The sequence below is a fragment of the Bos grunniens genome, chromosome 17, assembly GCF_055505025.1.
Source record: "Bos grunniens cultivar Pamir isolate PY7600 chromosome 17, Bosgru_T2T1.0, whole genome shotgun sequence".
In the NCBI taxonomy this organism is placed as follows: Eukaryota; Metazoa; Chordata; class Mammalia; order Artiodactyla; family Bovidae; genus Bos; species Bos grunniens.
The window spans coordinates 71157989-71182478 of NC_141181.1; the positions used below are offsets into that span (position 1 = coordinate 71157989).

Below are 24490 nucleotides of genomic sequence, written 5' to 3' on the forward strand. Positions count from 1 at the left end.
AGAATTTTGAGCATTACTTTACTAGCATGTGAGATGAGTGCAATTGGGTGGTAGTTTGAGCATTCCTTGGCATTGCCTTTCTTTGGGATTGGAATGAAAACTGACCTTTTCCAGTCCTGTGGCCACTGCTGAGTTTTCCAAATTTGCTGGCATATTGAGTGCAGCATTTTCACAGCTTCATCTTTCAGAATTTGGAATAGCTCAACTGGAATTCCATCACCTCCACTAGCTTTGTTCATAGTGATGCTTTCTAAGGCCCACTTGACTTCACATTCCAGGATGTCTGGCTCTAGGTCAGTGATCACACAGTCATGATTATCTGGGTCATGAAGATCTTTTTTGTACAGTTCTTCTGTGTATTCTTGCCACCTCTTCTTAATATCTTCTGCTTCTGTTAGGTCCATACCATTTCTGTCCTTTATCGAGCCCATCTTTGCATGAACTGTTCCCTTGGTATCTCTAATTTTCTTGAAGAGATCTCTAGTCTTTCTCATTCTGTTGTTTTCCTCTATTTTTTGCACTGATCGCTGAGGACGGCTTTCTTATCTCTTCTTGCTACTCTTTGGAACTCTGCATTCAGATGCTTATATCTTTCCTTTTCTCCTTTGCTTTTTGCTTCTCTTCTTTTCACAGCTATTTGTAAGGTGTCCCCAGACAGCCATTTTGCTTTTTTGCATTTCTTTTCCATGGGGATGGTCTTGATCCCTGTCTCCTGTACAATGTCACGAACCTCATTCCATAGTTCATCAGGCACTCTATCTGTCAGATCTAGTCCCTTAAATCTATTTCTCACTTCCACTGTATAATCATAAGGGATTTGATTAAGGTCATGCCTGAATGGTCTAGTGATGTGGGATTATTCCTTCTAATTCTCCCTTTTCCCTTAAGCCTTAAAATTGCCTTATCCTCAATTTTCATACACACAAAATGACATATTTTCCACTGTGTCAGAGGAACCTTGCTTAATAGGCTCCAAATCAAGCAGTGCAGATCTTTGGCTGGTTGAATCGGGCCTCAGACACAGCGACTGAGCAAGGAACACAATTACCGCAGGTTGTGGGAAGTGGACACTGTAGCAGCAGCTCAGAAATGCACATAAAGTCATACTTCGTTTCACAAGGTGAGAATAAGAATGTTGTGGCCGTACTTCACAACTCACTGCAGAGGTTTTCACCCCAAACCTCCTCAGCTGCTCTTCTCAGTCCTTCCACTCCTCGTGAGGTCATTTAGGGAAAGGGAGTTTAGAATACTCCACAACAATCACACCATCTTGTCAGACACCTGCTCATTTTCAGATCCGCTCAGGAGTCATGAGTCTTTCTGTTATTTTCATTTGGTATTTTGGAGAATCATAATTTCATAGTTGTACTGTTAAGCTAAGTTGTAAGTCTATTGAGTCAACCCCCATGTATTGATGACTTCTCTCACCACAGAACAGCTGATCCCCTGGTGCTGCTGTGGGTGTCAGCATTGGATCAGCAGCCCTGAACTGTGGACTCTTGTGACTGGCATTGGTTTCATGCCCTGTCTGTGGGGAGACCCCTGTCCCCTCACAGACCACAGCTGACTCTGTGCCTCCCTGCACCCTGAGCAGTGACATCAGTGTTGGCTGCTCTGCTGTTACTGGAACCAGCAGAAGCCAGCGAGCCCTCCTCAGTCCTCTGGTCCTACCACTCAGACTCCAGTAAGAACCAGGCTCCAGGGTCCCCGCAGGTTTTCTGGATCCAAAGTGCCTCGGCCAATGCGGGGCTCCTGCTCGTCTCTGGGCTGCAGCCTGAGGACGAGGCTGACTCTGACCATGCAGGCTGGTGCAACAGGGCTTCTCACAGCGACACAGGTAGATGGGAAACTCAGCCTGTCAGGGGCTTGTCCTTAGAGAACCGTCAAATGTTAAATAATCCCCCAGAATCCATTCATTCCTGAGGTATGTTCTGGTTCATAATAAGTCTACTCCCAATTGTACAGTCAGTTTTGCTGAAGTCTCAGAAAATGTAAACAATTTCTGATACCACTGAAGTGCACCCTGGTCATCCATGTGATCAAGGGAGCCATGGAGCTGAGCTCCCTCACTGGAGATCAGGAGCAGGAGTCCTTCCCAGATGCACCTTCAGCAGAGGCCGTGGACCATCCCATTAGGCAGATCGTCCCCCAGGGTATGAACCCTGCTCCTGAAGGGGCAGAGCAGAGAGCGTGAGGAGTGAGGGGCACCGGTGATACGTCGCAGGAGGCAGGGAAGCCCGGGAGTGGTTCTCCTGACCCACAGGTGCTGGCTCTGTCCTGCCCTCTGCTTCTCTCTTCCCACCCCATTGGAGCATTTCCTACTTCAGGGCTGGGTGGTCTGTGGACTGTCCAGAGCAGGGGCTCCCCAAGATGTGCCCATGTCCCTCTGCTTGTGACGCCCCCGATGAGTCCAGATACAAGGGACATACGGCCTGTAGAAGGGTCAGTGGGGAAGCGGGGATCACCATGGCAGTGATGACAAGAGATTCCAGGCAAAATCCCTGCCTTTGTGCCCGATGACAAAGATGAGGGACACTCAGGGTTTCAGCCCTGATCTCTACCCCCTGGTTGGTCCAGATGGCCTTCTTGATCACTCTGGACCCCAGCCTGATGAGGAGGGTGGTCATCAGTGTCACACAGCTCATCACTAACCACAGCCACAGGAAATCCCCGTGTGATGGGGATGTCTGAAGAAAGCTTGGCCTGTACTCCCGTGTCAACCCATCACTGCCCTGACCCTGCCTGTGACCTCACCAGTGCTGGTTGCGGTCTCTGCTGTCGCTTGTACTATTAAATCCAGGCCGTCTCACCTCCTCATCCAGGTCCATCATTATGGGGTCCATGAAATTGTTCTTTTTCTGTCTGGTCTCCAAACACAAGCAGAATGCCCATGTGTCCAGATACACAGGGTCCCTCACAGGTACTGAGCAGGATGTCGAGGAAGCAGAAGTCAAGCATCTGTGCCCTGGAGCCCCAGGGGGCCTCTCCCATGCCCCACATGACCCTCTCCTGGTCAGAGGCTCAGCCCTGAACCCTGACCCTTAGGGAAGCTGGGTGCCTCCCTTGCTCTGTGGATTGATGCCTGAAGAGCCCTCCTTTCCACATATAGGGATACCCTCCCCATTAGGACGTGGCTCTCAGACTCCACACTTGCCCATTTCCTCCTCTTTTGCCTCATGATCTCTCCCCCTTTTCCCTCCGTGCTTCCATGTTTGGGATGATATTGGATAAATGTCACTATTTTGGACACAGACCTTATAAACCCACCTCCATTAAATCTATGGATTCTAACAATCGAAGGTTAGGTTAGACTTCACCGTGTCCAATGAAGATCAGGTAACAGTCATAAGGGTTTCTCAACCAGAGATGAAACAGGAGCCCAGACAAGGATACGAACCCATTTATAGGCATAATCTTTTATACCAAACATTTAATATGGAAAGATTACAAAATCAGACTAAAAACATCTTTAAATATCTGAGTCAAAGAGAAGTACTGTGAGGACCATGATCAAGGGTGAATGAGAACCCCTGGAAGTGATCAGAAGAGATTCGTTGTACCTGAGAGCGTCCTCTTCTCTTTGCAAAGAGAGAAATAAGAACAGAGCCATGTAGTCAGCTGGGAAGATCCCGGGAGGCCCTGCAAATTCAACCTTGAGTACCTGTCAAGCTGGGAAGGAAACTCAGAATCCTGACCAGGCACCACCCACGGGCGTGCTGGGAGTTTGAACCCTGGAAACTCAGGTTTGGGTGGTTGTGTTCTGGTAGTGAACCCACAAGCTAAGCAGAGCAAACTCAGACATCAGGGAATCCTGAAATTCATTAGTTTATCAGCATACTATTCAGGGGTCTGAGGTCATTAGGTACCTGGAAAAATCAATGACCAGGCCCATATTAGACGAAGGGGACTCATTCTACTGCCCTGGGCGGTGACATCAGGAAGACCCAGCTGCAAGTGTGAGAAAGCCCTTCCAGGAGGCTGTGGCATGAAGTGCAGGAGGAGGTCTGAGTCCAGTCGGGGGCGCTGTGGGTCTGTCCGGAGAGCGCAGGGTCCTGGCCAGGCCGGCTGACACCTCCTCTGTTGGCTCTTGCCCACTTGGGCAAAAGGGTCCTCACTGGAGGATGACGTCCTGCACCGGGGCCCCCAGGGGACACGGCAGCTCTCAGCTCAGAGCCACAGGCTTGCCTCTCAGTTCCTGCTGCTCTGTCGTGGGGTCAGTGCCCAGGCCTGCCACCCAAACAAGGACAGAGGGACGGTCATACAACATAAATGAACTTCCTTCAGGAACCTCGACCTCCGGGGATACCTGGACAGGGGATGAGAGACCCCTGCAGAGGCTGCACCATTGCCCACAGAACGCCCGGGTGTTCCCCGTGGAAGAGGGATGCAGGCAAGGACCCTCTGTCACCATCGGTGTCATTTACACATGTTCCCTGTTGGGTTATTTGGCAATTTCAACATTTTGAATTGAACAACGGAAAGTGATGTTGTGTCAGTTTTTGTGGCTCCCTTACTCGTTCCTTCCCGTTATATTAATACTTTATGTTAACACTTTAACATGAAATATATGGAATTACAAGCTCCGCCAAACTGTCATCAATATGTTCCTTTAATAAGAAAAGAATTAAGTAGGAATATGTATTTTGCACCTCTATGAGTTGAGGTTCTCAAACACCTCTGACAAAAATCATGTGGATTTTATTAAACAGCTACTTTAGCAGCAAATCTAACATGAATACAAAATAAGAATAGTATCTACATTTTTATGTCAAAGAAACGAGAGCTGAACAAGACTTTCCTGTCTCTTCCACACACGTTAACTTGAGGTGTCTGAGCCCCTTCTCCTCCTCGTTGCCCCCACACCCCTCCTGCGTCCCGTGTCCATCGGCTCCACCCAGAACCACAGGGAAGGGAGTTTTACAAGGTCCGTGATGCTCACCACACCTACCTCTTCACACGCGGGGTTTTTCTATTTCTGATGATGAGACATGTGTTCCAACTTTGTTGTGACTGAACTTGCCAGCTATCATCATGGCATGACGAGATGGTGATCTTTTGCCCCTAAAATCTACAGTTCTCCTGAAGCTGATCCACACTGTCATATCTTTTTACAGCACAGGAGGCTGTCACCCCAAGCCTGGCCGTTGGCTCTGCATGTCACCACCCCTGCCCTGGTCCCCCCACCGCCGGGACTAGAGACACTTTACAAGACTGTTCCAGGGCGACCGCTCACCCTTCACAGCAGACACAGGCTCCGGGATTTCCTGCTCGGCTCAGGGCTGGAGGAGGAGGAGGGACAGCATCGCACAGACGGGACTCAGGGTTCCCTGAGAAGACAGAGAGTATTCTAAAGACGGGCTCAGGTGTGGGAAAGGCTGGATTATTGCGGCAAGAGAGACAGACTTGCAAACTCCTCCTTCAGCCTCAGACACTCCGGGGAGGAGATAGAGGGCCGAGGTCACCAGGTCACGGGGGCCCTTTTGCTGAAAGACGTCGCCCCATCTCTCAGGGGCTCCTCCCCGTGCTGTCTGTGCTCTGCGTGAGGTCCAGCATCTGCCTCCTTCAAGTCCCCCCACCCCAGGGACCTCAGGTGACCTGGGCAGGGAGAGGAGGAAGTGATTTGCATAAGGCACCTCCTCCTCCTGACGGGGTGGAGGTATGAAAAGGCCCAGGACCCCACCTGCAGCCCAGGAGGCTCAGGAAGCCATGTCCTGGGAGGGTCCCCACCATGGCCTGGATGCTGAACTGCTCAGGCTGCTTGCTTATGGCTCAGGTCAGGGGCCGGGACTCTGCAGCCTTGGGGCACCTCCAAGCAGAGTCTCAGAGCACCTCATCTCCATAACAACCGCTTTCTCTCTTCTGTCTCTCTTAGGGGTAGAAGCTCAGACTGTGATCCAGGAACCGTCACTGTCGGTGTCTCCAGGAGGGACGGTCACCCTCACCTGTGGACTGAGCTCTGGGTCAGTCACTACTTACAACGAACCCAGCTGGTACCGGGAGGTCCCAGGCCAGGCTCCCAGAAATGTTATCTACAACACAAACACCCGTGCCTCTGGGGTCCCTGATCGCTTCTCTGCCTCCATCTCTGGGAACAAAGTCACCCTCACCATCACGGGGGCCCAGCCCGAGGACGAGGCTGATTATCACTGCTTGCTGTACCAGGGCAGTGGTAGTTATGGCTGCACAGTGATGGGAGCCCATGGGGAAGTGCTACTGAACCCTGCCTATGTGCTCGGAGGGTCAGCCTTCAGAGGCAGGAGAGGGCGGAAGTGGTCAGCACCCCTGTGGGGAAGGAGGCTGCAGATCCATCTCCTGTCCCATTGTTCACCACCCTGTGCCTCTTGCAGTCTCTCCCTGGGTGTGTCCAGGTCTCCAAAAGGACCCCTCAGCCCATAATGGGGGGCTCAGGTGCCCATTTTATCAACAACATTGAGACTCAGAGACCCCGGCACAGCCAGCACGACCCTTCCTGTTCTAAGAGTTTTAAGAGACATACTCAATTTCATTAACTTGATGATGCAGAATAAAGTAATCCCTAAACATTTCTTTACATGTGTGCAATAGTTTGATCCACAGAACACGTACTGATCTGATTATACACCATGTGCTCCCAGTCATCGCACTGAAGCTAATCATGGAAAAGAAGCTTTGAAAGCCTGCAAGTCTGATACTGACCCAGACAGCTCCTGCTCTCTGAAAGTCTTTTCCCAGACTTCCAGGCTTTTTAATGTTGGTCTTCAATCAATCAATCTGACATAGTTTTAATATTTTAAAATGCCATATTAAATGTCTATGAATTTTATTGATGATCATATTGGTAGATTTATAAATGTACATATACATGTATGTATGTACATATGTATGTATATTTGATTTTGGCAAGTGTTGCTCCCTGAGAAGCTGGACACTCAGTGTCTATCACTGCCTGTGCTCATAGCACAGGGCATGGCTCTGTATGTTCCTGGGCTGACAGTGAGCCGGCATCAGCCCCGGGCCAGCACCACTTCCACCAAGAGATGGAGGCTGTGGGGATTATAAGGGGCGCTGTGGGTCTCCCCAGGGTCTGCACTGTGGGCAGTGCCTGCTGTGTGAGCCCCGCCCCCACCAACTCCTAGGTCTGGCTGAATGGGTCTCTGTGTGTGATGGGCACTCAGCAGGGTGTCCTCTCTGGCCTGGGCTGGGTCCCTGCTCACAGGTCACTGTGGATTCCGGGAGATGCTTTCTCCTGGTCCCTCCTGGAGGGCAAACTCTGAGTCTCTCTGCCTCACCCCGATTCGCTAAACTCACCCATCAAAGAGGGGACTTGAAAGAGTTTGTGTCTGTGATTTGGGTAACCAGCAACCACAACACCACAATAGGACTGAAACCTTGGCTCTTGAAAGAGCCCCCATCCCCAGGCCTGCTCTGAGCTGCTCTACGTGGGTTTGGTCCCACTTGGGGGTTGGAAGGACTTGTGTCCTCGCCCTGGAGGAGGAGACCGGGGATGAGGAGGCTGGAGCCCTGAGTGCAGATCTGGGCTCAGAACAGCAGCAGGAAGGGCTGAGTGGCCAGCACTCCAGCTGTGAGGATCCTGACTCTGAGGTCAGCTCAGCCGGGGTGGGTTAAGGGGAGGCTGTGGGCACAGTGGCCCCTGTGAGGAAGGGGAGGCAGGCCCTGGACACAGTGGGGGAGCTCTGAGGGCACCCTAATGAATGAGGGAGGTGCAGAGTGTGGCCATGGCCCAGCCCGTGATGTCACTTCCCCAGGACCCACCGTCTCCAGGGCCCCTCTCTGGGGAGAAGAGCTTTTTGCGAGATCCTGTCTCTGTAAGAAAGAGGGAGGTGTCATCACGTGCCCCAGCATCTGTCCTTAGTGCCCTGGCGCCTGGTCCTGAGTGTGTGTGATGGAGGGGTGTGTGTGTGTGTCTGTGTGTGTGAGATGGAGGGGTGTGTGTGTGTGAGAGAGACTGAGGTGTGTGTGTGTGTGATAGCGGTGTGTGTGTGTGTGTGTGTGATAGCGGGGTGTGTCTGTGTGTGTGATGGAGGTGTGTGTGCGTGTGTGTGTGTGATGAGGGGTGTGTGTGTGTGTGATAGTGGGGTGTGTGTGTGTGTGATAGCAGTGTGTGTATGTGTGTGTGATGGAGGTGTGTGTGTATGTGTGATGGAGGTGTGTGTGTGATAGCGGGGGATGTGTGTGTGTGTGATAGCAGGGTGTGTGTGCTTGTGTGTGTGAGATGGATGGGTGTGTGTGTTTGTGTGAGATGGAGGGGTATGTGTGTGTGATGGAGGGTTGTGTGTGTGTGTGTCTGTGTGTGTGAGATGGAGGGGTGTGTGTGTATATGTGTGTGTGATAGCAGGGTATGAGTATCTCTGTGTGTGTGTGTGTCATGGCAGGGTGTGTCTGTGTGTGTGCACATGTGTGTGCTTGTGTGATGGAGGTGTATATGTGTGTGTGTGATGGAGGTGTGTGTGCATGTGTGTGTGTGTGTGATGGAGGGGTGTGTGTGTGTGATAGCAGGGTGTGTGTGTGTTTGATAGGAGTGTGTGTATGTGTGTGTAATGGAGGTGTGTGTGTGTATGTGTGATGCAGGTGTGTGTATGCGTGTGTGATAGCAGGCTGTGTGTGTGTGTGCGTGTGTGTGTAATGAAGGGGTGTGTGTGTGTGTGTGTGTTGGAGGTGTGTGTGTGTGTGTGATGGAGGGGTGTGTTTGTGTGTGTGTATTAGCAGGGTGTGTGTGTGAATGTGTGTGTGTGATAGCGAGGTGTGTGTGTGTGTGTGTGATGGAGGTGGGTGTGGAGCAGGAAGGGCTGGAGGAGTGTCAGGATCACACTCTTACTTTGGGGAGAAGGAACAATCTGGGGCCCGCAGGCAAGGCTTCCTCTGGGTTTCCCTAGTGCCTCAGAGGCTCAGAAAGAACTGGCCCACAGTTGACTCCTAAATATATCCTTTGGATTTGGTGTAAATTCCTGTTCCCTGATCCTCCAGCAGCTGAGCAGGCCTCCCTGTGGGCTTGCTGTGGGCATCGCTGGCCACTCGCTGTGGACGCACCCTCCCCCCACCCACCCTCACTGTCAGCCTCGTCTGAATTATCATTTCCTCCATTTCCCTGAACTGGACACGGCGACCCGAGAGACGACACCAGTTCCTCAGGGGTGTCCCAGCCGTGTTGACAACACTGGCTTGAGGTTTCATCCTTCTCTGACACCCACGTCCTCATTTTCACCAGGAAGTACCAGGATGCGGAAAGTAAAGCAGTGTAACCCAGGACACGGAGAGTTTTGTAAAGGCCCCTCTGCCGTGTGTGTGAGGTCACACTTTATATTCTGGCATCAGACTCATGAGTTACAGACACCCAGTCGCGGAGTCTGCAGCTGCTGTGGAAGGCAACCAGGAGCCGGACACGGTGAGCAGCCGGCTGTGGAGGAGGCTGGGGAGTGGCGGGATGGTGGGGGGCACGGGTCCACCCCGAAGGAGCCTTGGGCGGGCTTCAACCTCGGTGAGGGCGAAAGACCTGGGCTCAATTGAGCGGTTCCTTCTCCTGCTCCCCCAGGAAATGCTGCCGCAGAAGTGGTGACAAAGATCGGGTGGGAGGTGGGCCTCGAGGCCCCAGGACCCGCCCTCAGAGCTTCTCAGCCTGAGTCTTCATCTCTGCCCGGTGACCACGAACATCCTTTTAATGGGGCCTGGTTTTCTGCTCCTGAACATTGAGTGGCCCCTTTTGGGCCTCCTGTGCCCACGCAGCCACCGCTTCTTTTTTGGGTGTTAGTTCGAAAAGGTCTTGTAGGTCTTCATAGAACCATTCAACTTCAGCTTCTTCAGCGATACTGGTTGGGGCATAGACTTGGATTACTGTGATATTGAATGGTTTGCCTTGGAAACGAACAGAGATCATTCTGTCGTTTTTGAGATTGCATCCAAGCACTGCAGTTAGGACTCTTGTTGACCATGATGGCTACTCCATTTCTTCTGAGGGATTCCTGCCCGCACTAGTAGATATAATGGTCATCTGAGTTAAATTCACCCATTCCAGTCCATTTTACTTCGCTGATTCCTAGAATGTTGACGTTCACTCTTGCCATCCCCTGTTTGACCACTTCCAATTTGCCTTGATTCTTGGACCTAACAGTCCAGGTTCCTATGCAATATTGCTCTTTACACCATTGGACCTTGCATCTGTCACCAGTCACATGCACAACTGGGTATTGTTTTTGCTTTGGCTCCATCCCTTCATTCTTTCTGGAGTTATTTCTCCACTGATCTCCAGTAGCATATTGGGCACCTACCGACCTGGGGAGCTCCTCTTTCAGTATCCTATCATTTTGCCTTTTCATACTGTTCCTGGGGTTCTCAAGGCAAGAATACTGAAGTGGTTGGCCATTCCCTTCTCCAATGGACCACTTTCTGTCAGACCTCTCCACCATGACCTGCCCGTCTTGGGTGGCCCCAAAGGGCATGGTTTAGTTTCATTGAGTTAGACCTGGCTGTGGTCCATGTGATTAGATTGACTAGTTTTCTGTGATTATGGTTTCAGTGTGTCTGCCCTCTGATGCCCTCTCGCAACACTTACCGTCTTATTGGGTTACTCTTACCTTGGACGAGGGGTATCTCCTCACCGCCGCCCCTCTTGAGAAACCTATATGCAGGTCAGGAAGCAACAGTTAGAACTGGACATGGAACAACAGACTGGTTCCAAATAGGAAAAAGAGTACATCAAGGCTGTATATGTCACCCGGCTTATTTAACTTCTATGCAGAGTACATCATGAGAAACGCTGGGCTGGAAGAAGCACAAGCTGGAATCAAGATTGCTGGGAGAAATATCAATAACCTCAGATATGTAGATGACACCACCCTTATGGCAGAAAGTGAAGAGGAACTCAAAAGCCTCTTGATGAAAGTGAAAGAGGAGAGTGAAAAAGTTGGCTTTAAGCTCAACATTCAGAAAACGAAGACCATGGCATCTGGTCCCATCACTTTATGGTTATAGATGGGGAAACAGTGGAAACAGTGTCAGACTTTAAAATAAAGGGGCTCCCAAATCACTGCAGATGGTGATTGCAGCCATAAAATTAAAAGACGCTTACTCCTTGGAAAGGAAAGACCAACCTAGATAGCATATTCAAAAACAGAGACATTACTTTGCCAACAAAGGTCCGTCTAGTTAAGGCTATGGTTTTTCCAGTGGTCATGTATGGATGTGAGAGTTAGACTGTGAAGAAAGCTGCTGCTACTGCTGCTGCTAAGTCGCTTCAGTCGTGTCTGACTCTGTGCGACCCCATACACAGCAGCCCATCAGGCTCCCCTGTCCCTGGGATTCTCAAGGCAAGAACACTGGAGTGGGTTGCCATTGCCCTCTCCAATGCATGAAAGTGAAGAGTGAAAGTGAAGTCGCTCAGTCGTGTCCGATTCTTAGCGATCCTTTGGACTGCAGCCTACCAGGCTCCTGCGTCCATGGGATTCTCCAGGCAAGAGTACTGGAGTGGGGTGCCATTGCATTCTCCGGAAGAAAGCTGAGCACCGAAGAATTGATGCTTTTGCACTGTGGTGTTGAAGAAGACTCTTGAGAGTCCCTTGGACTGCAAGGAGATCCAACCAGTCCATTCTAAAGGAAATCAGTCCTGGGTGTTCTTTGGAAGGAATGATGCTAAAGCTGAAATTCCAGTACTTTGGCCTCTTCATGCAAAGAGCTGACTCATTGGAAAAGACCCTGATGCTGGGAGGGATTGGGGGCAGGAGGAGAAGGGGACGACAGAGGATGAGATGGCTGGATGGCATCGCCGACTCGATGGATGTGAGTTTGAGTGAACTCCGGGAGTTGGTGATGGACAGGGAAGTCTGGCATGCTGCGATTCATGGGGTCACAAAGAGTCGGACACGACTGAGCAACTGAACTGAACTGAACTGACTTTCTGCTCCTGAGAATCTGAACCCAGGAACTCAGCGTTCATGCCATCCTGGAGCTTCCTGAGTTAGCTCACTGCATACCCCAGAGGGCGGGGACGTCCCTTCACTTCTGCCCTGAGTGATGTTCCCTCGCTCCTAGTCCTCCTCGGTGGTCCCCTCTTCTCCTTACCCTTGCTGCTGCTGCTGCTACTAAGTCGCTTCAGTCGTGTCCGACTCTGTGCGACCCCATAGACGGCAGCCCACCAGGCTCCCCTGTCCCTGGGATTCTCCAGGCAAGAGTGCTGGAGAGGGGTGCCATTGCCTTCTCCACTCCTTACCCTTACAGGGGTGCTAAGCACCAAGGCTGAGCCTGGAGGCTGAGGCCTGATCCAGGTTCTTGGGGGCGGGGCCTTCAGCCCAGGTGGGAGGAGCCTGGCCCCCTCTGGGGTCCTGGCATCTCCCCTCCCAGTGGAGCAGCCCCTCCTGGGACAGCAGAGGGCGCTAGAGGGCCGCTCTGGAGGGGCTGAGGCTGTGGTCCCAGCTAGAGACGCACCCTCTGGCCCCCAGGCAGGTGCCCTGTGCCCCAGGCTCCCTGGGGTCCCTGAGGAGTTCCTGCCCAGGCCAAGCCAGCCGCACCCACAACAGGCCCCACACCCAGCAGGTGGGCAGACTCAGAGGACAAGGCGGGGGAGCAGTTATGGGAGGGACCGATTTTCATGGCCATCTTGCCTCCCCAGGCTGTGGGAGGGATAAAGGAGCCCAGAGGGGCTGTGTCTGCTGAGAGACTGGAAGGAGGGACTCAGGGAATACTCCCACCATGGCCTGGACCCCTGTCCTCCTCAGCCTCCTCGCCCACCGCACAGGTCACTGGATCCTCGGGGCTTGGGGGCGTGGCCCCAGTGGGACCCAGGGCTCTGTTCTTTACCCCTGGAGTCCAGGCAGTGCTGCGGGACCCAGCCCCACCGTCCCCGTGTCTTTCTTTCCTTTCTGCAGGGTCCTGGGCACAATCCGGGCTGACCCAGGAGGCCTCCGTGTCACGGTCTCTGGGTCAGTCGGTCACCCTCACCTGCACTGGGAGCAGCAACAACGTTGGATTCTATGGCGCGGGCTGGTCCCAACACCGCCCAGGTGCTGCCCCCAGAACCGTGGTGCTGGGAAGTTCTCTGCCCTCAGGCCTCCCAGCCCAGCTCTCGGGCTCCTGTTCTGGCTCCACCGCCTCACTGAGCATCTCTGGGCTCCAGGCTGCGGACGAGGCTGACTATTACTGTTCCTTGTGGGCCCGCAGCCTCAGTGTTCCCTCGATGCCCAGGGCTGTGGGGAAGGGCGACAAAAACCTCCCGCTGGCTGACGGCTCTTTGTGGTGACGGGTGTCCAACAGCAGTGGGAGGACTGCGTTCTCTGTTATTTCTTCCTCCCCACATTGGAGGGTCTGGAGCTGGGGCCTCAGCACATCCTGTTCTGGGATCTGTCTGAGGGCCGCTTCCATACTGGTCTCACGTCCACTATGTCAGCTCCATGGATCCCCTGAGAATCACGAGGTGAGAGACTGTCCCCAGGCTCACACCCTCTGTACCTGGGAATCATTGGCGTACATTTAACCACAGTGTGAAGAATCATTCACATCACTGGACACGAGGCTGACCTTTGATTTTGGTGCTGGGAAGCATTCTGTAAGCCCCAGGGATGTCCTGTCTGAGAGAAGGGTCTATGTCTGGTAACCTTGAACTGGTCAGATGGGGTTCAGGTAGGCAACTCTGGGTCAACTTCATTGGGGTCCTAAACATACAGACAATAATCACAAATACTAACAATAAAGCAAATTTTGAAAGTTATTAGTTCTTATCAATCCTGGTCTTGGGTCTGTTAAGATACTGTCTATTAATACTGTTAGGTAGGTAGAATAGGGAAAAGGAGTCCAAAATGGCGGTGGCTAAAAGACAAGGAAGGGAAAAGCCGGCAAAAATAGGACAAAGAAGGTCTGAGGACCAGAGTGAAGACTTCAGGTAGAAGAAACAGCACTCCTGGCTAAGCCCAATTTGCATAGGGCAGGACCAGGTGGAGGAAAAAACATATAAAAGGAGGAGCCAAAGCACTTTCTCTCTCTCTTTCTCTCCCCTGTGCATCCACTCTTTCTCTCTCTCCATCCCCCGTGCGCTCCTCCACTCTCTTCTCTTCGAGTCTTTGGGTTGGCATGCCCTCACGCTTTAAGGATGGATTCTCACCAATACAATATTGTAAAGTTAAAAAATAAAATAAAATAAAGAATAAAAAATAAATAAATAAAAAATAAAATCAGTTCAGTTGAGTCACAAAAAAAAAAAGAAAAAAAGGATGGATTCTCCTGCTATCTTCTAAATAAAATACAGCTGTAACACTGATTTTCCTAAGAGCTACAACACGGTTTGTCTAAGACCCGAGAGCTGTGACACGCCGAGGGCTTTAATGTCCATTGCTTCAAATCTTTGTTGTGAGGAGACAAAGAACCGAGGAACATACACTCGTGTGACATAAAGATCTCAAAAATTTTGAGATTTTAAGCTGTTAGTTTGCGGTAATTTGTTATGCAGCAGTAGTTCAGTAATGCACTGCCAACTTTGGGCGATGTCTTCATCCAGGGGCGGCTGTCCATTTGGTCCAATTTTAGCCAGAATCTGCTAAGTCAGTTTAGAAAAAATACCCCCACCCTTGATTGACCACCCTCAGTATCAGCTCAAATTCCTTACCACTCACCTCAGTATCTTATCAGCCTTGCCTAGCCTCGGCAAGGATCCTCTCAGTTGAGCCAGAACCCACCCTCACCCTTATGGTTCTCTGAGTAAGTTTCCACCCACCGACACCCACCCTGTTGCTGTTCATTGCTTTTCAGTCTCCCAGCCCCTCTTTGCAACCCCGTGGACCCACTCTGTTCTTAGCTGTAAATCCCAGCTGTGTCCCTGCTGGAGTCAGACTTAAGCTCAATCTCTCTCCCCGATTATAAAACCCCACTGTAGTACTCTTACCTTGAATAAAGTTTTTACCACGTTGAGTTCACTTCAGGCTTCCCTGGTGGCTCAGCGGTTAAAGCGTCTGCGTGGAATGCGGGAGACCCAGGTTCGATCCCTGGGTCGGGAAGATCCCCTGGAGAAGGAAATGGCAACCCACTCCAGTACTCTTGCCTGGAGAATTCCACGGAGGGAGGAGCCTGGTGGGCTACAGTCCAAGGGGTCACAAAGAGTCGGACACGACTGAGCAACCTCACTCAGTTCAGTTCAGACTTCGTAGTGTTCAGGTCAGTCGCTCATTCGTGTCTGACTCTTTGCGACCCCATGAATTGCAGCACGCCAGGCCTCCCTGTCCGTCACCAACTCCCGGAGTTCACTCAGACTCATGTCCATCGAGTCAGTGACGCCATCCAGCCATCTCATCCTCTGTCGTCCCCTTCTCCTCCTGCCCCCAATCCCTCCCAGCATCAGGGTCTTTTCCAATGAGTCAACTCTTCGCGTGAGGCGGCCAAAGTGCTGGAGTTTCAGCTTCCGCATCAGTCCTTCCAATGGAGGAATACAGGGCAGCCCTTCCTTCCTCACTTTCCTCACCGTGACCATTCCACGAGCGCATCACCAGGGGGCGCTGTGGACCTGCAGAACTGGCAGAACCCGAACACACCCAGTGGTCCCCTGACCCTGCACCAGGGCTCACTGGACTGAGCTGGACGTGACAGCAGGTGCTTCCTCTCAGGCGACAAACCCAGAGCCCCGACCCCCTGGCCCCCTGCTGGGATTGAAGCTGCACACGGGGCCCAGGAGTCACACCTGGAGTCTGATGGGCTCAGGGCCATCATCAGGCCCCACCCTCTTCCCCAGGAGCAGAGGAGGGGAGCGGCCCCCAAGCACACCCCTTGCACCCCTCCCTCTCCACGCAGCCTCTGCTACTCCTCTCTTGCTCTTTCCTAAGAGCACCCCTCTGATCCATGACTTTCCTCCCCAATCTGGGCTCCTCTCTACAACCCTTCACCAGAGACCTCCTCCTCCAGACCAACGTCACTCTATCAGGTCATGGGTCAGTTTCCAGGCTTCCTTGACCAGCCTTGTCCTCCCTTGCAACCTCTCTAGCCCTCCTACCAGAGAAGCCTCAGGTCTCCAGACTTCAGGTGTGACCCCAGCTCATCCCCTCCCGGCCAGGGCGGTCACTGCTGCCTTACCTGGACCTCCTTTAACTCAGCTTATCTTCCTATGGTCACTTCTGAGTGTCCGAGGTCAGCAGACCTGCCCTGTCATGCACGTTCCCTCAACTCAGCTCTGAGCTGACCTATGGCTCCCATACGTCAGCGTGCCCTGTTTTCACAGGCTGCTCAGAGATAAGCACTCCCCAGTGGAGAGGCAATATGTGGCAGAAAGAGCTGGTTCTAGCCCTGCCTCAGTCAAAGTCCAAACAAGTTAGGAATACAAATATCTTTGTAGAAATATTTTTACTGGATAATATTTAAAATTTCCTAGGATACCTATGAAGTCAATTAAAAAGAACTTTTTAATAAAAAAGAACTTACAATGATAATTAGTTTTCCAGAACTGTACCCTTGTAAGTGAAAAATTAAGAGAGAACGTCGATTTTCCATCAATTTAATTCATGCACAGATTTTAAGGAATGACTGTAGATTTTCACTAATCCATTACCACATTTGGTTCGTTTAAAATCTCACACACCCAGAGTGTAACACCTCACCAGTGCAGGGCAAGCTACAGTCAACCGTTCTTTTCCAACCAATCACTTTGACCTCTACCTTCTCTAACCTGCTATTTGGGATGGTTGGTCCTAACAGCTATTATGTATCAGGATCCCTGGGGACACACGCTGCTCAGAGCCCTTCAGAGTCTCAATAAAAACTGCCAGGAGCATCACCAGGCCTGCTCCCTGCAGCCGGTGCCCTGGGCCTGCAGGAGAGACGCCCAGGAGGGGCCACTTCATAAGACAGGCCATGGGACAGGGTCCAGCGTGTGGAAGGCTTCACACACAGTAAGTTCTGTTCAGTTCAGTAGCTCAGTCATGTCCGACTCTTTGCGACCCCATGGACTGCAGCACGCCAGGCTTCCCTGTCCATCACCAACTCCTGGAGTTTATTCAAACTCATGTCCATTGAGTTGGAGATGCCATCCAACCATCTCATCCTCTGTCGTCTGCTTCTCCTCCTGTCCTCAATCTTTCCCAGTATCAGGGTCTTTTCAAATGAGTCAGTTCTTTGCATCAGGTGGCCAAAGTATTGGAACTTCAGTATCAGTCTGTCCAGTGAATATTCAGGACTGATTTCCTTTAGGATGGACTGGTTGGATCTCCTTGCTGTCCAATGGACTCTCAAAAGTCTCCTCCAACACCAGAGTTCAAAAGCATCATTTCTTTGGTGCGCAGCTGTCTTTATAGTCCAACTCTCAACTTTTCCTTGACTACTGGAAAAACCATAGCTTTGACTAGACAGACCTTTGTTGGCAAAGTCATGTATCTGCTTTTTAATATGCTGTCTAGGTTGGTCATAGCTTTTCTTCCAAGGAGCAAGTGTCTTTTAATTTCATGGCTGCAGTCCCCATCTGCAGTGATTTGGAGTCCAAACGTGAAGTCTGTCAGTTTCCACTGTTTCCCCATCGATTTGCCATGAACCGATGGGACCAGATGCCATGATCTTAGTTTTCTAAATGTTGGGTTTTAATCGAACTTTTTCACTCTCCTCTTTCGCTTTCATCAAGAGGCTCTTTAGTTCAAACACACAGTAAAGATCCAGGCATTTAGGAATGCTGAGTCCCACCACAGGCCACTCTCCACACTTTCACCCCCTCCTCAGAGATGTGCCCCCTCTTCCTCAGGGCTTGAGGGGACACACAGAGGAAGGAGGGCTCTGCCCACCAGGGAGGAGGCCCACAGAGGAGGGACCCTGCTGTCCTGCACAGAAGGAGACCCACCTTCCCGCTCCGGGGCCGGCACTGCCCTGACCTGTTCCTGATCTGAGAGGAATTTGTATCTCAGACATCCCTCAGTCCTGACCCCTGAGCAGTCATGGAAGCCCTGGACAGATTCATCCTGAGGATTTGAGGGGAGCCCATGATGGCCTTGAGCTCAGGGAGACACAGAAGGGGCATCTGGCCTGGTGCTAAAGGGGGGGCAGTGCACAGAGCAGGAGGCAGGATCTGTCCTTGAGAGCTCTGGTCTCCAGTTCACAGGATGTGTGTCTGGGCCTGGACAAGGGGCTGGGGGCGCTCGGGGCCCATTGCTGAAGCTGGGTGGTGGGAGGCAGAGCTGGGCCCCCCGATAGAACTCCCTGACAAGGCCTGGTGGCCTCTGCTCAGGGCTCCCAGCTGTGACCTCCCACTCTTGAAACCCACAGAGCCCCACACCTGAGAACCCTCTGGCCGCCCTCAGGCATAGAGACCCGGCCCAGGGCCCAGGAGGGGTCAGTGTGATGCACCGGATCTTTTGCAGGAAAGGTCCCTCCCCCTCTCAGGGTATGAAGAGGGGAAGGAGCAGTGTGGGGACGCTCTGCTCAGCTGTGGGGCCACAGAAGGCAGGACGCCCTGATATGTCCACCATGGCCTGGTCCCCTCTGCTTCTCACCCTGGTCGTTCTCTTCACAGGTGACTGGATGTGGGGACAGGGGAAGGGCCCTGGGAAGACTCACAGGCCCTGCTCCCTGCTCTCCTGTCAGGACCCCAGAGTCACTATGTCTGTCTCTCCCTCTTCCAGGATCCTGGGCCCAGGCTATGCTGACTCAGCCGCCCTCCGTGTCCGGGACTTTGGGTCAGAGTGTCACCCTCTCCTGCACTGGAGGCAGCAGCAACACTGGGGTCTTTATGTGAGCTGGTACCAACAGCTCCCAGGAAAGGCCCCCAGAGTCCTGACCTGTGAAAATAGCAAACGACCCTCAGGACTCCCAGATTGATTCTCTGGCTCCAAGTCTGGCAACAGCCTCTCTGACCACCTCAGTTCATGCTGAATGATACTGATTATTACTGTTTCTCATGGGCTGATGGCTTGAAAGTTTGCACAGTGCTTCAGGCCAGAGAGAAGGAGACAAAAACCTGCTTCCGCCACAGCCATGGGGCTCCAGGGCAAGGTGTTTGCCCCTCCTTTCCTGGAGTCCCTGAGACCACAGAACCCAGCAGACTGAGTGTCCCCTGACTGCAGCTCCGCTGCCCCCTCAGCTCAACGCCCCTCGCGAGGGCAGCGGCACACAAGGGGTGGTCATACACCCATGGATGACGGAGCTGCTGACTGCAGTTGCCCCCGGCTCCCAGGTCAGAGTCGGCAGCACGGAGCAGGGGAGTCAGTGCGCCCTTGCTGGGTCACTGGGCAGTGAACGCACATCCCTGAGCTTCCACCACAGAAGCATTTTCTGTTAAAGGAAAAGGAAATGGAACCCAGAGTTTCTACAAGCAATTTCCACAGAATCCAGTATCCAGTATAATTGTCACTTCTATCAAGAACCAGAATACTAAATATTGAAGGGAAGTGAGAAGGCATAGACATCACTGGTGAGATGCCTGAGATGATGAAATCAGGTGACAGATGTTTTTAGGGACAAATCATCAAATCTATTTGATGAGCAAGTACAAACACTCTTGGGTCCTAAGGAAAAGGAGATAAATGTAGGAAAAGGAGAAAAAGTAGTCAGAATCACCTGAAAATACAATAGGAGAAATAAAAAAGAAGTATCTGCACACTATCAAAGACATGTAATACTTATTGCTATTCAATTCATTCATTTGTTTATTGACAGAGTGTTTGGTGACAGGAAAAAGAGCGCCCCTGCTTCCTCTCATAAGGCTTCCCAGGTGTCGCTAGAGGTAAAGAACCCGGTGCCAATGCAAGGGACATAAGAGAAGTGGGTTCTGTCTCTGGGGTGGGAAGATCCTCTGGAGCAAGAAACGGCAACCCTCTCCAGTGTTCTTGCCTGGAGAATCCCATGGACAGATGAGCCTGGTGGACTAGAGTCCACGGGGCCGCAAAGGAGTCAGACAGGATTGAGAACCAAGTAACTGAGCGGCACCTTGCTCCCACTCTCACCGCCGAGAACGTTCCCCGGGTGCGTCACCAGGGGGCGCTGTGCACCTGCTCAGAACTGGCAGCCCCTCAACGCACCCCCATGGTCCCCTGAGCTGGCCCTGCACCCGGGCTCAGTGGACTGAGTTGGATGTGAGAGCAGGTGGTTCCTCTCAGGGGACAGACTCAGAGCCGCGGCCCCCAGGCCTCCTCCTGGGACTGAAGCTGCACCCGGGGCCGAGCATCCAGAGTTGGAGGGTGAAGGGGTCAGGTAGTCATCAGTCCCCACCCTCTTCCCAGAAAGAGAGGAGGGGAGGAGCCCCCAGAGCCCACTCGGTGAACCCCTCCAGCTCTCCTCAGCCTGCGCCCGCTCCTCCTCATCTCTTTGCTCAGAGCCTGCCCTCCCGCTCTCCTCATTCGTGACTTTCCTCCCAATTCTGGGCCTCGCTCTTTCTACAACATACACTGTTGGCCTCCACAGTGATGACCAAGCTCATGCTGATAGCGAGTCATGAACGAGTTTCCAGATCTTCCTGAAACACTCACTTCCTCATCCCCCTCCTTGAACGTCTCTAACCCTTGCTTCCCGAGAAGCCTCAGGTTTCCGGCTCTCAGGTGTGACCCCAGCTCGACCCCTCCCTGTTCCACCTCTGGTTCCCCCTCATTTCCCAGGGGACCCAGTGATGCCCACCCAGCAGCTGATTTATCCCGTGAACGTTCACACTCTGTCTCGTGTGCCCATCGAGTCAGGATTCAGGAGGGGAGAGAAACCCCGGTCCTGACACCTGGGAAATGATTTCCTGGCTGAGGAGTGTCTGTGCTCAGCTGCTGTGGGACTGACTTTATGCACAGTGAGCCCAGGAGAAGCTGCTGGAGCCCTGGGCTGGGAAAGCAGACCCTGTCCTGGGGCTCTGCCCCTGGGGCCGTGACTGCTGCTCTGTCTGACCATGTGCATGGTCCCGTCTGAGATTCCTGAGAACAGCTGATCTGCCTTGTTATGCCCTGTGTCTCATCTCAGATCTGAGACCAACCCATGGCTCTGATAACTCAGCCTGCCCTGTTTCACAGAGAGAACGTCCTGCTAAGACATGAAAATCCTTCAGTGGAGATGCTTGTCAGAAAGGCTTTAAAATGATCTTATTTAAAGAACAGAATCTACAAGGAACATTATGTTTTAGAAATAGTACCATGGCAATGCAAAATTAAAACAGAGCCAGAGTCGGACACAACTTAGTGACTGAACCACAACATTTTCTTCAGTTAAGTTTAGGCATCTATTTTAAGTGATGACCTTAGATTTTTCCTACTTCATGATCACATTTTGGTTCATTTAAAATCTCAAAGTCACACATCCACTGTGTAACACTCACATGCACTACAGGGTAAATTACACCTGGATCTTTTTTTCCAACACAACTCTTCCTGAACTGTGTAACTTCAAAGCCAGTTTTGGGAAAGTTGACTCTAAGAGCTCTGATCACTAGGTCACAGGATGTATGTCTGGGCCAGGACACCAGGGGGCCATCCAAAGCCATTCCTGTGGGTCTGCAGCTATGAGATCTGAGATGAGTCCCCTGGTGCTTCCAGGTGCTTTCTGCTCAGGGTTCCCAGCTGTGACCTCCCATCCCCAAGCCCCACACAACCCCGCCTCTGATCACCCACTGGACTCCTTAGGGCACAGGAAGCTGACCCAGGTCCCAGAGGTGATCAGAGCATTGTGGGGGTGGTGTGGGAAGGACGGTCATTTGCATGAAAGGCCACTCCCCCTCTCAGCATATGAAGAGGGGAAGGAGTGCTGTGGGGATGCTCTGCTCAGCTGTGGGGCCACAGACGGCGGGACGCCCTGACCATGTCCACCATGGCCTGGTCCCCTCTGCTCCTCACCCTGGTCGCTCTCTGCACAGGTGACTGGATGCGGGGACAGGGGAGAGGTCTTGGAAAGACACACATGCTGTGCTCCCCGCTATCGTGTCTGGACCCCAGACTCACCATCTCTGTCTCTCTCCCTTCTAGGATCCTGGGCCCAGGCTGTGCTGACTCAGCCGTCCTCCGTGTCCGGCTCCCTGGGCCAGAGGGTCTCCATCACCTGCTCTGGAAGCAGCAACAACATCGGTAGTTATGGTGTGGGCTGGTACCAACAGGTCCCAGGATCGGGCCTCAGAACCATCATCTATGGTAGTAGCAGTCGACCCTCGGGGGTCCCCGACCGATTCTCCGGCTCCAAGTCTGGCAACACAGCCACCCTGACCATCAGCTCGCTCCAGGCTGAGGACGAGGCGGATTATTTCTGTGCAACTGGTGACTACAGTAGCAGTACTGTCACAGTGCTCCAGGCCAGGGGGGAAGTGAGACGAAAACCTGCCCTCCCCCAAGTCACGGGCCTCTCGGGGCTGAAGCATCTTCTACCAATGCAGACATTTCTGTTGTTTGTTTGATTTAAAACGTGGGTCTGAGCCCCACACCAGGAAATTGGTCTGGGAAATCCTTTCAGTTCTTCTTCATTCTGCGCCCTCACCAAGGCTTTGCTTTTGACAACCACATTTTATATGAATATCTGAAGTTGAGCAGAAGGCCCTGAATGCCAGAGGCAGGTTCTGGCAGACAGAGTCCATGACGGTCAGGTCAGAACCAGAGAGACAGCGTCCAGCTGCGTCTGATTCAGGACACTTCAGGTCCTCGGCTGTCCTTGGGCTGAGGTGAGGCCCATGCTACTGCTCCTGCCTTTCCTGTGACCGCCTCTCAGGCTCCCCCAGGGCTCCAGGCCTGCAGGAACTAGACCAGGATTCCTGTCAAACTGTGGGAGTGGGGCAGCCCAGGGGTTCCCTGCTCAGGCTCTGCTGGACCTTCTGCTGCTGCTGCCCCACCCTGGGTCCAGGTCATCGAGGGCTCTGCCCTTGCATGGAGGCTCCTCTCTCCCCTCTGTCCTCAAATCCGCCCCCACCCCGCCCCCACAGCAGCCCATTCCCAGGAGAGGGTCTCAAAGGACACAGAAAATCTGTCTCCCATCACTGGGGACACAGGGTCTGTTAGTCTCTATCTCAGTGTCCGAATTGGGGGTCCATCAACGTCTCTCAGCCCTGGCAGACCCCCACGCCATGGGCCCTCTCCTGCACAGGGAGCAGGTCCTGCTCTCAGCCTGCTCTGACCCCTCGTGGTGTCCGGGGCTCAGGCAGGGGGGACTCAGCCAGGGTCGGTGACTCCATGGACGCTCAGCCACACTCACCTGCCTGGGAACAGCAACACTGTTGGCACTAAGGGGGCAACTTGGCTGCCATCTCAGTCGTGCTGAGTCCCAAGCTCCTGACACAGGAGTCACAACCCGCCCGCAGGGTCTCAGCGAGGCTGGAGGGCTCCGAGTCAGGTGGGGCCCAGCCCGAGGACAAGGCTGATTGTTCCTGCTCAGCTGGGACTCAGCCCTGCTGCTCACAGGAGGCCTCACCCAGGGGGAAGTGACCCCAACCCTGAGCTCCCGGCCTCACCCGCAAGTGGGGTCACGGAGCACAGGTCACACGCCTGTGTCCTGCTCCCTGTCACTGCCCTTTCACACACATGTGCGGGGTCTGCACATTGGCTGCCTGGGCTGTGGGGCCACAGTTAACAGTGATGTATTTTGGGATAAGTGGGATTATTCCTTCTAATTCTCCCTTTTCCCTTAAGCCTTAAATTTGCCTTATCCTCAATTTTCATACACAAAAAATGACATATTTTCCTCTGTGTCAGAGGAACCTTGCTTAATAGGCTCCAAATCAAGCAGTTTGGACCTTTGGCTGGTGGAATCGGGCCTCACACCCAGCTACTGAGCAAGGAACACAATTACTGCACATTGTGGGAGGCGGACACTGTAGCAGCAGCTCAGAAATGGACATAAAGTCATATTTCGTTTCACGTGGTGAGAATAAGAATGTTTTGGCCATACTTCACAACTTACAGCACAAATTTCCCCGGAAGCCCCTTCCCTGCTCTTCCTGTTCTTCTGCTCCATGTAAGAGCGTAAGGGGAAAGTGAATCTAGAATACTCCACAACGTTCCCACTGACTTGTACAGACACGTGATCATTTTAAGTTCTGATCAATTCTCACGTGGTTTTCTAATATTTTCTTTTGGTATCTGAGGAGAATCTTAAATTAATGGTTGTATTGTTAACTTCGGAAAAGGCAATGGCACCCCACTCCAGTACTCTTGCCTGGAAAATCCCATGGATGGAGGAGCCTGGTAGGTTGTAGTCCATGGGGTCGCTAAGAGTCATATACAACTGAGGACTTCCCTTTCACTTTTCACTTTCATGCGTTGGAGAAGGAAATGGCAACCCACTCCAGTGTTCTTGCCTGGAGAATCCCAGGGACGGGGGAGCCTGGTGGGCTGCCGTATGGGTTGAACAGAGTCAGACACGACTGAAGCGACTTAGCAGCAGCAGCAGCATTGTTAACTTTCTTCTGAAAGGTTGCAAGTAGGTTGAGGCCACCCCTGTTTATTAATGGTTTCTCAGGGGAGACCTAGTTTAGCCCCTAGACCTGGTGCTGCTGTGAGTGACCACACTGCAGCCCTGAGGCCCTGGACTGCTGTGACTGGCAATGGTTTCAGGGCCTGTGTGTGTGGAGACCCCTGTTCCCTCACAGACCACAGCTGACTCT

General features: G+C 52.5%; 1 protein-coding gene and 1 long non-coding RNA gene across 16 annotated transcripts in view; one reads left to right on the top strand and one right to left on the bottom strand.

Moving 5' to 3' along the window:
* Positions 1 to 24490, top strand: part of LOC147355818 (immunoglobulin lambda-1 light chain-like) — a 340682-nt gene that overhangs the window by 102572 nt on the left and 213620 nt on the right. For 2 of the 15 annotated variants that reach the window (XM_086348953.1, XM_086348966.1), the window contains exons 1-2: positions 21657 to 21763; positions 21873 to 22176. The exons of the other annotated variants lie outside the window; for them this stretch is intronic. In XM_086348953.1, the coding sequence (XP_086205079.1) occupies positions 21709 to 21763; positions 21873 to 22176 (359 nt within the window). In that variant the 5' untranslated portion in view covers positions 21657 to 21708. Of the gene's footprint in view, positions 1 to 21656; positions 21764 to 21872; positions 22177 to 24490 lie in introns of those variants that run through there. 15 annotated transcript variants of the gene reach the window in all.
* LOC147355822 (uncharacterized) lies at positions 3414 to 16133 on the bottom strand. The gene is made up of 5 exons (XR_015144820.1): positions 16039 to 16133; positions 14861 to 14978; positions 10569 to 10612; positions 5234 to 5327; positions 3414 to 4227 (listed from the first exon to the last, which is right to left on the bottom strand). It is a non-coding gene; the product is annotated as an uncharacterized LOC147355822 (long non-coding RNA).